Source organism: Ochotona curzoniae, unplaced genomic scaffold (genome assembly GCF_017591425.1).
Source record: "Ochotona curzoniae isolate NIBS_2020 unplaced genomic scaffold, NIBS_Ocur_1.0 contig_2210, whole genome shotgun sequence".
Classification (NCBI taxonomy): Eukaryota; Metazoa; Chordata; class Mammalia; order Lagomorpha; family Ochotonidae; genus Ochotona; species Ochotona curzoniae.
In genome coordinates, this window is record NW_024465369.1 from 30,817,186 (window position 1) to 30,832,033 (window position 14,848).

The window sequence follows — 14,848 nt, forward strand, 5'->3', positions numbered from 1 at the left end:
AAAAAGATGAAGACATAATATAAATTGTTATAGTAATAAGGCAGAGAAAAAAGGAAGAAAAGAGAAAGTGGGAGAGGAGAATAGGAGAAATGAATTGAAGAACTTGAGAATCTGAGAATGTTAGCTGGGACAAAACTCAGAGTGTTAATTTAAACCATATCTTTCTCAAAAAATAGTTTTAAGAAAAATTATTTTCACACTCAAGCATATTGCCTATTGTTAGTACTATATACATACACTTATATGAACTAGTTGATGAATGTAAACCAATTGCTAAATAGGTAGCAATATCATCATTATAAAGACAACTAGCTATCAAGGGATTGATTAGAATTGAATTGGGAAAGAGAGAAATCACAGTCACCTAAGAATGAAGTTTTTGCCTTTGAATAATCAGAGCCTGACAACATTCCTGTTATGGAAGCTGTGACTTGGGGTTTTAAAGAGTAAAGCAAGCAGCAAATAGCAGTCATAAGTAAATTCTGAACTTGCAGATATTTGCTCAGGTACAGATTCAGAAACAAGATGTTGTAGTAAGAAAATGAAAGGGACAGGTTCTAATGGCATTGTCCTACAGTGAAATGGATTTTAGGAATAATAAAATCTTCTCAATACAGACTAAAGCATTGACAGCTATAGGAAAATTCCTTATTCACTATTTTGAATCAATTTGAAAAGTAGAATAAGGTCAATAAAGAATTGCTCAAAGAAAAACATTTGCTCAATAAATATTGAATGATTACTCTTCGCCAAATGAAACTCCCTGAAAACAATGTGTATCATTCCATTGACAAACCCTACTTCATAAAGTAAAAGCAGTCCCTTAAAACGATCACAAATTCCAAAGTCGAAAGAAAGGCTCAGGATTAATGAGTTCTCTACACCTAGGACAGCTTGCAGGGTCTTTCCAGTTCTTAACAGACGTGCAAATGGGTTTGGAAGATAGCACATTAATTCTTCCCAGGGAAGTGTCACTCACAAATTATGCGAATTCTTTGAAGTCCCAAACTATAATGCCATAATTTCCGTTCTTCCCCAAAGTCATCTGTTATAATCAAGGACTCCAGAACTTCAGATTGGCCATTTACTACTTTACGGAGTGAAAGCCCAAAACATCAAGCTATTTGTTTAAGTTTATTTGGCTAGTGGTTATATTGAGTTAGGACATGCCTGTTTTTCAGCTCCCAATGCTTACGCCTCAGGATCTAGATATTGTCCACTTTTTTAGTGCTAACAGAGTATTTGGCGAGTGTTAAAAGCCATATACTCTGTGATCAAGTTAGTTTCAAGGTAGGTATTTATCTATATACCAATAACCTTTTACTACAAAATTCTGCTCAATAAGTTGTATTTTATTTTTAATTATGCATGTTCATTTTCCTCAAAAAGCAGAAACATTCAGAGATCGTTAATCTGCTGGTTCTCTTCCCCAAATGCCTACAACAGTCAGGTCCGGGACAGGCTGAAATCAGGATTCCAGAGCTCAATCTGGGTCTCCTGTAAAGAAGGATGGCATGAGCCCAAATACTTGAGCCATCATTTGCTTCCTTCAAGGGTGAGCATTTTGAGCAAGTTGGATCAAAAGTGGGAGAGCAGGAACTCCATGCAGGGATTCCTGCATGGGAAGTAGGCATCCCAACTGGTGTCTGCACCACTGTACTGAATGTTGATCCTTGTATATTCTCATTGCTGAAATACAGTCCCTAAAACTGTGTAGTCTCAGACTAATCCTATTTGCAATGGTAAGTTGTGGAGGATTTTTTCTTCTTTTTTTTTTTCAGTAGAAAAATAACATAAACTCTTATTGTGCACAACTCTTACTGTGACTTACCCTACTTTGACTTAAATTAAAATTTCCTTAATTAGGATTTTTTGAATAACCAAATGAAGGTAGGTTTCTTTGCACTCCATTACAGAAGAAGAAACCAAGTTTCATGAAGAACAAGTCACTTACTTGCCTAAATGCACCCAAACAGTACGGAGACCTACTGCAAATCCAGAACAGGCAGATTCCCAAGTCTATTCTTGTTCCCAACATCCTTCATCCAAATTTCCTATTCTTTCCTAGGTCTATATCCCACGGTCTCAACATGCCAAGTGTGAATGCTGTGTACTTTACATTTATCAGAGAAAAACAGTAAATTTGAGAACACACTTCTGATCATAACGTGCAAGACAAAAGCATCCTGCATTTACTGAAAAACAGCTGATTGTTATGCTGAGACAAACATAATGACTTTCTTTATCAAGAAGGAAACCACTGATTTATTTAAAGCATCATTCTCTTAGCAAATATAGCCTTATGAGAATGTCAATGATACACTGATTTTAGATTTCACCAATTATATACTGCTGTGGTCCTGCAACTGTTAAGTGAAAAGCTTAATTGCATGGTGTAAGTCCACACTCGAATTTCTGGTTGAAACCAGAAGAATCACAGACAATATTTTCACTATTAATGACCAAGTGGTGGTCAAGGAGGGCAGGAGTTCTTAACCACGGTTTTCTTCTAGCTTAGCCATTTCGTGAACCACTAGGTATGAATGGTATCTGAAAGACACATTCATTTTCTACTTCAGAAAGCTGAGGCCCAGAAAGGTGACAGGATGTGACTCCAGAGCATACAGCAGCAGTCAGGAAGCAGCAGAGTCAGTTTCACAAAGTGACGTCTGCAGATGAGAATTCAGAGTTCTTTTTGCAGACGCTGCAAAACATGCTGAGGGTGAGTGCCTTCTCCACTCAGGTTTTATAAGACAGAAGGAGATAATTAGCAAAGAAGTTGACATCCTGGATTTCTTTGCAAAGAAGAAAAAAAAAACCTGGAACAAGCTTATTGCTTATCTTTGCCTTATTTGACTTTTGTCTTTCCTTTCTTGTTTTACCTCCATGGTTCCATTTTAGTGACGCAGTCAGGAAGAGAATTACGCATCATGCACTCACACCTGCTCTTGTAAGTTAAACATTGTTCCTCAACAGTTCAATGAGCTCAAAATTTCCCTAAAGTCCCTTTATATCTGATTTGGTTTGCAGTTGGGTAAGTTATTTTCTTCCCACATTAAATCTGCACAATAGCATTGTTTTTACAGGCATGATGACTGTGAGTTGCAGTGCAAATGACAGCATTCAACTACACCTTATTATCTTCTATGTAAAGGAAACCCCAGGAACTTGTCCTCCTTTTAGGGGTGAAAAAAAGAGAGCTGACAGACAGAGCTAAACGCATTAAAAACAAACAGCAGACCTATCAGAAATTATAATATTTACTAACATACATTTTAAAAAAAAAAGGTATGAGATAAAGCTAGTCCAGCTGTTCGCTTACCCCAAGAATCTGGCTGAACAAGAAGGCATAGAGGGGTGTGACCGCTCCGTTCACAGCAGCCCCGATAGACCCTACCAGCATGTAGGGCCATTCTGGAGCATTGAGTTTCATAATCCTTCTGACTGGAGCAGGTTCAACTTCTGCCTCAGGCAGTTCCTTGTCCTTGAGAGGAGAAAGCAGTACACTGGTCATCTACAGAACACACATTGCACTTAGTGATGATATGCAACAGACAATCTGGCATCCGTAGAATTAGGAATCACACTTGGATTAGTCACAGGTACCTTATGAATACTCTATGAGATGAAGCGGTGTGCATTTTTTTTAAGCAATGGATTTGAATTCCGTGAGCCTATGCTATGACGAGAACAAGGACAAATCTAAAGCATTACTCATCTGAATGGAAGTTCGAGGTTCTCGTTCCACAATCACCATGTATGTAAAAGTCAGCACAGAGTAATAAGTATGCTGGGTATTTGGAAAAAGGAATTCATGACAAGACTCTTATGGCTGCATTTATATCTATGAGCATTTGTAAAATTTTCAGGACATGGTTTTTAACATAGGTGTCAATGTTCTGTAACGTAGTAAGTGGCTACAACTCTGAGGCAGTCTAGGGTAAATAAAACAAGACAGAATGACTTACAGTCCTCATTAACTAGTGACAACAACGGTCATTTCAGTGTTTTTAGTATGGTCTTCCTTAATTACTGCCCAGAAGGAGGTGTTGGTTCACTGGATTTCTAAATTTCAGCCCCTAAGTAACAGACTTTTCATTTAGTGATAGAATTTTATTTTATGTAGCTGAAATAATAGAAGCAAATTAAATGATTAAGGTCATCTTGTAAATAAAGATTTTCTTCTCTGATTTTACAAAACTAGGTAGAAATAGAAGATGAACAAATTAACAGAAAATCAGTAAGAGAGGTAAAATATAAACTCTGTATGAGTTTGATTTTTGCAGTCTGCATCTCTATGCAGGGAATTTTTTTCTAATGACATATAAGAACCTGTCAGCAATTCGGTGGGAGATGCTCTTAGTTGTGTTTGCATCTGTCAAACAAAACCGAGCAGAGCACTAGGCATGTAGTCATGTTTACTGAAAAGGAAGGGAGCTGTAATGCCCATTTTGCATACCTGCAGCAAGACACTTAAAACATGAATCACTCAGCCTACTATGTGATGATTCAGTGCTGGCAACCCAGCTTTGACAAGTTTCTTTCCTTCTATCTCCTTGTGTAGGCCAGGGGGTATATAACTTCCTCCTTACAGTTTATCTACTGCTTGCTTGTCTTTACACTGGGTGCATCATTCCAGGTCACTGAGGTCTCCAGCCTTGAAATAAGGCCAACGTCGCATGGGAAGACATGCTAAGTGTGAGGAACAGGCAGAGATTTTCAGCATGAACAAATACTGAGAATTGTTTTTATGGATCTTGTCTGTGTTTTCTCTCTCTTAACCATGGATGAAAACCTCTCCTATAAATTAGCTGTGATAAAGTCATGTAAGTCTGATGTTTCATCTTAATCTGCCTTGTTTTTCTTTTTTTTTTAACATTTATTTATTTTTATTGGAAAAGTGAATTAACAGAGAGAAGGGGAAGGAAGAGAAAGATCTTTCATCCACTGCTTTGCTCCCCAAATGGCTACAATGGCCAGAGCTGAGCTGATCTAATGTCAGAAGCTTCTTCTGGATCTCCCATGTGGGTGCAGGTCCCAAGACATTGGGCCATTCTCCGCTGCTTTCCCAGGCCACAAGCAGGGGGCTGGAAGGGAAGTACACCAGCCCAGCCAGGACACAAACTAGTGCCCATATGAGAGCCCAGCACGTGCAGGGGGAGGATTGGCTTGTTTCTCAGCTGCACTAGAAAAGATGTCCCTGAATATTGAAGACTCGATTCCCTAGGCTGTAGTTCCTCTAATTCTAACATGATTAGCACCACAACTGAGCTCTGACCTCCTTGTGGACACGGAGGGAACAGCCTGAACAGTGAGGAGAAACCGGGTGTCCTCTTAGCTCAATCCCCAGATCGCCCTCAGCCCTTGGTTATAGACTAAAGAAACCACTTCCTCTGTTTTCAGAGTCAGTTCTCTAAGAGACCACAAGGTGGAGATAACCTGCTGTGTAAGTAGACCTTTAGTGGTGTAAACCGGAGCATTTGCCAATTTACAGAAGGTAATGTTTGGCTTTTCCCAGCAAATGAGAAAAGACAAAGAAAGAATTTTGTCAATGGTTAAGCTTGCAGAACTTAGTTAAATAATAATTTAAAATACCAATCTACTTATATAATGTTACTGGGATTAGAAATCTGCATCGATCAAATCTTATTAAGCCTAATTATGGTGGAGCCAGTGCTTTGGTAACTGGTCTATCCTTCACCTCCAAGCATCGGTATCCCATATGGACCATATGGGCACCGGTTCATGTCCTGGCTGTTCCACTTCCTATGCATCTCCCTGTCAATGGCCTGGGAAAGCAGAAAAGAATGGGCCAAAGCTTTGGGACCCTACATCGCATGGGAGACCTTAGAAGCTCCTGACTCCTGGCTTTGGATCAGCTCTTCTCTGGCCATTGCGACCATTTGGGGAGTCAACCAGCAGATGGAATATCTTTCTCTCTGTCTCCCGTTCTGCCTTTCCAATAAAAATAAATAAATCCTTAAAAACATCTAACTATGGTGCTTCATTTAACAAATAACTAATAACTAATTCTTTACATCTAAAGAATTCATATAATTTTTGCACAAATAAGATCTTTTCCTCTTGAAGATTTAGCAAAATCACAGTGACTCCCTTGTCATTGCTTTTTTTTCCTTTTCTTTCTTTCTACCTCTTAACCAGAGAGAATATAAAGTAACATTTTTAAAGGATACCCTGGCATATTTTATTTTTCATTTACAATAATGTTGAGTAAAATATAATGTGGAATATCTTAATCTCTATAAAAGAAACCTCTATTTTTGGCTTAAGTTTCCATTTATTTGGTGACTTCCTTCAGTTTCTCTCACATCCAAAGAACTCTTTGGAAACCTGATCACCTCTGTAGTAAATGTGAGGATTCTTTATGCTAAGCATCAGTTTAAACAAGAGCCAAAGTCAGATTTCCCTGAGCTTCCACTGTTTTTACTTCTCTTCCTCTTATCAGACCTTTACCTAGAAACTAGGAAATATTGCACAGCTTGAGGGATTAGTACTGTTCCTTCTAAACTTCAAGTACCATTTGTTTCTTTCTCAGTTGAAACTTACTAAACTCCTCCTCTTACATAACGGACCATTGAGTTGTTTGTTGTTACAATTGAAAGAGCTGTTTCTAGAACCAGAAAAAGAGCTGAGACTTCAATGGCAAGATGCAGTAAGAAACCATACTTGCTAGAAATATTTTCTCTTGCTGTGATCCAGTCTGCAGCTCTCAACAAAAAGTATTCTCAAAACTTGTCCAAACCAACACTTAGATATTGAGACCTCTTTTAATTTAATATTAATATATTAAAACCAAAGGGGAACCTCAATAATTTATCTTAATTATATGGTTATCAACATCATACTTTATTCCAAACTATCCATCATGAATTATTGCTCACAAATACTTCCTAATAGAGTCACAAGTTGAATTTTATTGATGCATATTAGATGTGCTCATCATGCAAATATTCTATAATTTAGTTATTTTGGTAAATCTTACAGTTTGGGATTTATTTTGTTGCAGAGATTCAATGTTTTGTTAATAGTTCAACTATCTACTGATGACCTGCTTGGTTTAAGGTATCAGGTTAGGTGTCCAAATTGATCCAAGCACAAAGAAAAATGAAGTTCCTAAACTTTGGAAGCTCATAATTCAGTGCAAGGGTAACAACATGACTAAAGTGGAGGCTCATGAAGAAACTGTCATGACAGAAGGTTCTGAGGAAGTGTGCTGGGGAAATTGCAAGTGAGTGCATCAGGGCTGGGGAACAAAGTGTAGAGTTCAGGAAGAGGTTGCCAGAGGATTGGTAGATGATCATGGATGTGGAAGTTAGACAAACTACAACGCAAGACACCTGCATCCTTATGATGATACTTGTTGTATTTCTATTATGTGCTGACGCCTATCTAATTTTATGCAATTTTGACTGTGTTGAAATAAGTTATTTTACACTAGAAAGAACTATAAAATTGTGGAAGGTCTAGCAAAATACTTTTGCTCATCAAATGCTTCTGTCAAAGTTAGTACAAGTTACAAGAAGGTGTAAAAATTTGAAAAAGGATGTTTTGGGGATGTTTACAAAGCCTTTAACTACCTATATATAAGTGAATAACCTGTTAGGTACATATCATAAGCACATTTCCTATGTTTGTTAAAATGGTTCATTTAAGAATTATTAATTAACCCCTATTAGTAAAGATTTAATTAATACATATTCAAGTAATTAGTGAACAAATTTTCATTGCTTTTAAAACATTATATAAATTTTATAGTTTTAACCAGGTCCTAATGTCTCACCTCTCCCAATTTCATTTATATATAGTGACACGTAATGAACAGTTGCCTAGAAAACTCGAATTTTCAGGTTCAAAGAGCACACAACATCCCCAGGAGTAGTTTCTCCCATGCCCTCAGGAGTGACTGGTGCCTGACCTGTCTGTCTTCTTCCTGAGTAGATTTATGATCTACAACAGCCAATGGAGGCTCATGTGCCAGGTAAGAAAGCTGAGACTTGGAGCGCTGCCGGAGGGATGCTCTGTAAGTAAAAAGAAACATGGGAGAGTCTGTCAGTCACAGGCAGGTTGAAACAACTCAACTGGTGAGCAAGTTTACATCACACGTGTCAAATAACAAAAATGTTTACTAGGTCACGTGCCAACCATAGAAGGGGGTTTCTAGGTGAGGTTTGATAAAGCAATTAAAGCAGAACTAACCGGGTCGATTGCTCTGAGCCTCCAGCTCAAGTCAAAGCTGCTGAGCCCAGAGTTAAAAGGCAGCCAGGGAGGGAGAAAGAGAAGGAGAACCAGACTGCCCCACCAGTTCACCTAGAACGGCTCAAGCCACAAATACATCCAGATCTACTAATTGTTGCCTTGGCAATGATCCATCACCTTTATTGCCCTTTCTATTTAGGCTCTAAAATCAGATTTTTCTCTCCCCTTGCACCCCACCTCCACTTCACAATTCCTTATGTTCACTTAAATGGGATACCACCTAGAAAGGAATGAGTTGGTAAAAAAGCAACTGGACTCTTGGTGAGATTTTCTCCAGGCTGTTTCCTGCCCCCTAGAGGCTCACTGAAGCATAACTTAGCTTCGTGTACTCATCCATGTGTTTATTCAACAGAAAACCACAGGGTTCCTAGAAACTCACAGGGTACCAATGTCAGGTCTTCTTTTGGGAGACACAAACAATAGTCAATCTTACAAAAACTTCTCCTTCAGAAAGTTTAATCTTATAGAAGAGCAATGCAAATACTTCATTTCGATGTTTGGAAGTAGGTTGAATAAAGGTTTTTGGAAAATCAAACAAAAATGAAATGTTTGGCAGGCTTCACCCAGAAAGGCTTCATGCGATGACGGCTACTGCAGGTTTGGTATTGATCTACTAGAGCAAAGAGTAATTCTGGTTGAGAGAAGAGGGTAAACACAGGCATAGACACAGGAAAAAGCAGGGTATTTGTTAAATATGCATAGTTTAAGACAAGCATAGGAAGATAATAATTCAGACAATTCCTCCTTCTGGGTGTACACCTTTTTTTCTGGGTGTACAATTTAAGAGTGTGGGCAGTATACCACACTCTTATATATCAGGCTGAAAGCATATAGCACTGAGAACTGCTGGCAGTTATGTTGAACCATCTAGGAAAGAAGTTTTCTAAAAATGAAACCCACAGTGAACACTGGAGCTGAGATGAGGGAGAGATTCTATCTAGTGTGGACAGATCACGTAAGCACCAGCTTACCCAAAAGCCAAAGGCATCTTTGGGCTATTTAGTTACGTGAGTGGATTCTTTCCCTTTAAAGGTTAAGCTCAGTTAAATTATGCTTTCAGTCAAAAGTAGGTAAAGTCTCAAATAACTGTGCTAAAGACCCGAGAGAAGAGAAGTAGCATTATCAAAGCTGTGCTTCAGAAAAAAAACCTGAAGTAAACGGTGTAAAGAGTAAAATGGTGTTAGAGAAACAGAGACCTGCACCAACTGTTACAGTGTAATCAGAACTATTCATATTCATTCTGTCTCTCTCTCTCTACACACACACACACACACACTCTCTCTCTCTTTCTCTGTGTCTTTCTCTCTCTCTCTACACACACACACACACGCACACACACACACACACATATTGTATTTAGATAAAACAAGACTAAAACAAGATTTCAAAGTGATGCTTGACTACTTGCTGTCTAATCATCTAGCTTTCTGGAGAAGCCTATATGTCATTGTGATGATTTTGTTCCACATTCTGCTGTTAATGGCATAACAGCACTCTTAGTCACCCAGGTTCAATTACATGTACATATCTCCAGCCCTCTCTCTCCACCTTGTCCCAGCACATTCAACCTGTTGCCAAGTCTCAACATGACCAGATATAAAACCACTCCACATCACCACACCCTGCCACCAAACTGGTCTCTGGGACACTCCCCATTCTTTCCTACCAGGTGTGAAACTTTACAGCAGTAGTCATTTCCTTGGGTTACATAAATAAGGACTAAATGTCTTTTCTAGAAGGTGAATGTAATAGGCTTGTGTCGCCTGGAGAAAGCAGTGTGCTTGATAGGAGTAAAGCTGAAGGTTGGGGAGCTAAAAAGTCAAACCAAAGCAACTGGACATCAAAGAGAACTACGAGAAGAGGATGTCAAGAAGTACTGACTACTCCAAGTTTTGAACATAGGAAAACCTGGGACCTTGTCCCCTAGAGAACCACTGCTTTAGCCCTATATTTCCTAAGGCTCTCTGTCCACATGCCACCTAGCACAGGCTTCCCCAAGTCCAGGGGGATAAGTGTACTAGGCTGGTGCTCTACCAGCCAGCTGGTTTCCTCTCAACTCTACTGAATGCCAGCCTAAGAATTCAACTCCTTTTCAGGAGCCTACAAGGTCTTCCACACCTCATCTCACAAGCTGTGTACCACTTCTCCTGCACACAAAGATAGCTAATTTGGGGAACAAATTGATACTTAGGAAATTGATTGCTATTATACATGAAATTGTTCTTGAATCTGCAATACACTGATGAAGAGGAATGCAGTTATCCGACGAAGCCAAGGCAACAAGATACACATTAATGTTCTACTTATTCATCTTTTAGCAAAAAAAAAAAAAAACAGCATCAGCATATCTAAGAAAATATTTTTAACATATTTTTTTCTCAATCTTATAAATCTTGTTCTATAAGAGGTTAACGCAAGTAACTTTCTGTGTTTCTGTATTTCTTGTTTTAGTCACCAAACTAGAATTTATGAGAAATTATAGCCAAATTTTAAAAATTTACCTTAAAATGATTATTTGGTCCTGATAATAAACTGAAGCTGTACTACTTTGGGTAGAATTTCATTACTCTTAAAAATTAGCAAGGTATTTATTTTCTTGTTGATGTGGCCACAGATATGTTTCCACCTGTGGCCAAAAGAAATGCCATATCCCTCTTTGTATTTAAGAAGTTATTTGGTAACTTTAGGCTGCAATTCTAACGATTCTTGTGATTTCATTTTTTTTATTGCTGATTACAGTCAGATGTCCACAAAAATTACTTAATAATTTGGATAATTTTTATATCTTGTGCTTTACAGGTAGCCTAAAGCTATTGCTTTGATATTTTGTAGACTTGTTCTCAAGTGGAAGGGAAGTAAATAATCGAAATCTGAACATCCAGATGGATAAAGAGAAGACGCATTGTAGCCTGCAACATCATTGTCTGAAGATTTGATCTTTCAGTATTAAAAACATAAAATAAATAATGTTTCAATTGCTTGGATCTGTTACTTAAATGTTAATTTTAATTTTACTTAACTGTTTTGGTAAGCTATTAGTTTCTATAACAGAACTGTTCTTCAGAACGGAGTCTTGGATTAAAAGCCCGGCAAATGGCAAGGACACTGGTACAGACAGCTGCTGTCATTCCATTACCCTTAGAGTCCCATTTTCGTGGATATGGACAAACATGCCTAGGCAGAAGTTCCTTAACACACACTCTCTATCACTAAAAGAATTTTTAAATTGAATTTCAAACCAAGATGAAAGGCTAAAACTTACAAGTGTCTCTAATAGCATATTCCAAAAATATATATTGAAAGTAAACACCTATATATCAATCCAACAGAAAATAAATAGTTCCTTTAGAGAGATTTTCTTAAATGGCTAAAAAATATATTTATATTCTAGCTACTGGAAGAATGATTTAACTTTAGGTAGAAGCATTTGTAACTCACTTACAGCTCAGTAGTTGAAGTATAGAACTAAACACATGAGGCTGATCTATAAGAGATAATATCAATTAACTTTGGCATAGAGAGACTAAGCACATATTTTAAAAAAATCTTTCAGAGCACAATAGCCAAGAGTTTAACCATACATTTTCTCCAGGATGACCTTCTACCCCCAATAATATAGGAAGTTAAACAATGAAAAATGCAATTGGAGATCTTAGTGTTTATATACCAAAGAAGGACTAGCACTGCTCAAGACCAGGGAGTGTGCTCAGGGCTGTCGTTCTACACAGACAGGACAGAGAATCCCAGCTGCAGAGTGCTCCCCAAAACATGTGAAAACCTTAAAATCTTCCCTGTGGCTTGAGCTCACCTTAAACTATCGTGATAACTCTCTCTGCTGAAGGTCTTCTCAGGCACATCATCTTCAGTTGCATCTTTTTCTAATGAACACAGTAAGAGTGACTTTTTAATGTATAAAATAAGCAGAACCATGTCCAAATGCAATTACTTACTGTATTTGCTTAGAATATACTTAGTATAACTGAGGCCAAAAGCTTCTATTAATTTTATTGCCATAAGCAAAACTTTGAACTTGTCCAGTACATTCTCACAAAAATTCAAATTATTCAGCAATATTAACCCCTTTGAACTGTATAATAACCAATTATGTCTATAGTAGTAGATAGCAACATTCATGAAAAAAACAGAAGCTCAATGGAAGCAGCAAAAAATTACAGAAGCTTCAAATTTTTCATTATTTATAATAACTCCTGGGTGTTAAAAGCAAACAACAGGGGCCAGTGGTGTGACATAGCCAGCAGCCTATGTGGATGCCAGTTTGCATCCTGGCTGTTTCACTTCCAATCCAGCTCCTTGCTATTGGACTGGGAAAAAGCAGTGGAAAATGGCTGAATGCCCAGGCAACAGCAAACTACATGGGATACCGAGATAGAGTTCCTCATTTCAACCTGACCCAATCCAGGCAATTGTAGCCAACTGGGGAGTGAACTCCAGGATGGCAAACATTTCAATGTCTCTTTATAACTCTTTCAAATAAATAAATAAATCTTGTTTTTTAAAAGTATACAATAGTTCTGTCTAAAGTGCCATTGTGAGTTGAGTGAGGGTTGGTTAATTTAGGTCAGGGTAACCACCAAGATTGAAAAGCCAGACTGATAAAAAGAAGGTACCCTAGGATGTGAATGTGTTTAATTCACATAGTCAATAAAAGTAGAGCTCTAATAGGTATAAGATATACTCTGGGAAGGCTCACTTATTTTCAAAAGGCAAAGGAAGTAGAAGTGAACATTAGAAGACCCTGGTGTTAGTTCTATGATTTGATCAAAGAAATTAACTTCCTCAGCTTCAGTCCTTTCTATACTATACCTGCCAGGACTGTTGGGTGAATAAGTTGGACAGTGAGTGTTAGAATGAATGGAAAGCCACAAAGCATTCTATATGTTAACTATTCCATACACTGGCAAAGTGTATTGGAAAAGGCACCTACCCGTCTCATCCTCTTCATTAAGGACTTTATTGCCTTGAGTTCCTTGACTTTGCAGAGTCACCAGGGTGAAGTAAACACCTTTCCTTTCCAGCAGCTCTTCGTGCGTGCCTCTTTCCACTGCTGTGCCATATTCAAATCCAATGATGACATCTGCTGTTCTGATTGTGGATAGGCGGTGTGCAACAGAAATGACTGTATGCCCTTGCTGAGTCTGTAACAACACACAGTGCACCATGAAACCAGACTGCAGGACAGAACTGGCACTGACCTTCCGATCATCTCAGAATCCACATGTAACTCAGAATCAAATCCCTAGGTACAGCCTGTGCAGACATTAAAAAAGGGTAGACCATGTTCCTGTGGCTCTAAACTCTGGCACACATTGGCTTGGTCACTACTATTCAACAAGAGCTGAAAACAGCTCCCTTCTTCCAAAAGTGGAGAGATATTTTTAATTCTACCTTTTAACTTAGTCTTCACAACATTCTGCATTTTACATTCTTATAATTTAAGCAAATTATACTGCCTTTGGCTCATTTGTGTAGAGGATTGTGATCATTCAATATCTTCTAAGTGACCTGACTAGATAGCTTGACTCAAGAAGTATCACACAGTCCTCTTCTACCAGAGCTGCCTTTTCTGAAGCACCATGAGTATTTCCACACAGGCCTATGGAATGAAATTAGACTTCGCACAAACCTTACTCAGTGCTTCTTGCACCATGGCTTCACTTTCATTGTCCAGGGCAGAGGTGGCCATGTCCAAAAGAAGGATCTTGGGGTTCCGGACGAGGGCTCGAGCGATGGCTACTCTTTGTTTCTGACCACCACTCATCTGGCCTCCTCCTTCACCAACAAGTGTGTCAAATTGCTAGAAAGAAGGTGACACCATGCATGAAAGAGAATTTGATGGCTCCTGTCAGTTGTCTAGTTTCCAAGTCCCATCTAGCTTCTTCCTCGGGCATCAACTTCCACAGATATGACTTTCATAGAAAAATAAAACCTATTCCCACAGTAGGTGATTGTTTAATTAATATTTGCTAATGGGTTAAAAGGGGTTGCTTTCTTTTATTCCCAGGCTTTATGGTGCCTGTGCATGTTCCTGTTAAGCTTCAACATTAAAGGAAAATTTCAACCAAAATAAAAATTGATCATGGTCTTGAAAATCCATCATAAGGGTTGAAAGCAGGTGTCATACTTCATCTTCTGTAGCTGGACAGTTTAGCAAAGCATGGAGGAAAGTCTGTCTTCGTATAGTGAGTATAAGTTCTCCTTAGCTTCATTATCATTGCTGTGGATAGGCAGTCAGAAATGAGCTTCCCTCACTGCACTGGAATCTACAATGGGGAAATGGTAGCCACTTTTATTTTGTGTTAACCCAGATGAACTGAGTATCCAGCACATAAAAGCACGGCAGCGAACTTTTTACATGCATTTCATTTAGTCCTCACAGATATACCATGAGGCAGATATTACTGTTTTCTTCAACTGATGAATAAAGAAATATTGGGCATAAATGGGCCAAGCAACTTGTGAAGGCCCATAAAGCAGATAAGCAGAGAAGCTGGAGTTTGCACTGAGTCAGCCCGATTCTAACTCTAAACTCTCACCTCTGCAATCCTATTCA

General features: G+C 38.4%; 1 protein-coding gene across 1 annotated transcript in view; it reads right to left on the minus strand.

Annotated features, from left to right (window-relative positions):
* ABCB11 (ATP binding cassette subfamily B member 11) overlaps positions 1-14,848 on the minus strand; it is a 71,742-nt gene that overhangs the window by 14,187 nt on the left and 42,707 nt on the right. The window contains exons 15-19 of the mRNA XM_040972085.1: positions 13,922-14,092; positions 13,223-13,433; positions 12,086-12,155; positions 7,937-8,039; positions 3,323-3,484 (exon numbers count right to left, since the gene is read on the minus strand). Of these exons, the coding sequence (XP_040828019.1) occupies positions 3,323-3,484; positions 7,937-8,039; positions 12,086-12,155; positions 13,223-13,433; positions 13,922-14,092 (717 nt within the window). The remainder of the gene's footprint in view (positions 1-3,322; positions 3,485-7,936; positions 8,040-12,085; positions 12,156-13,222; positions 13,434-13,921; positions 14,093-14,848) is intronic.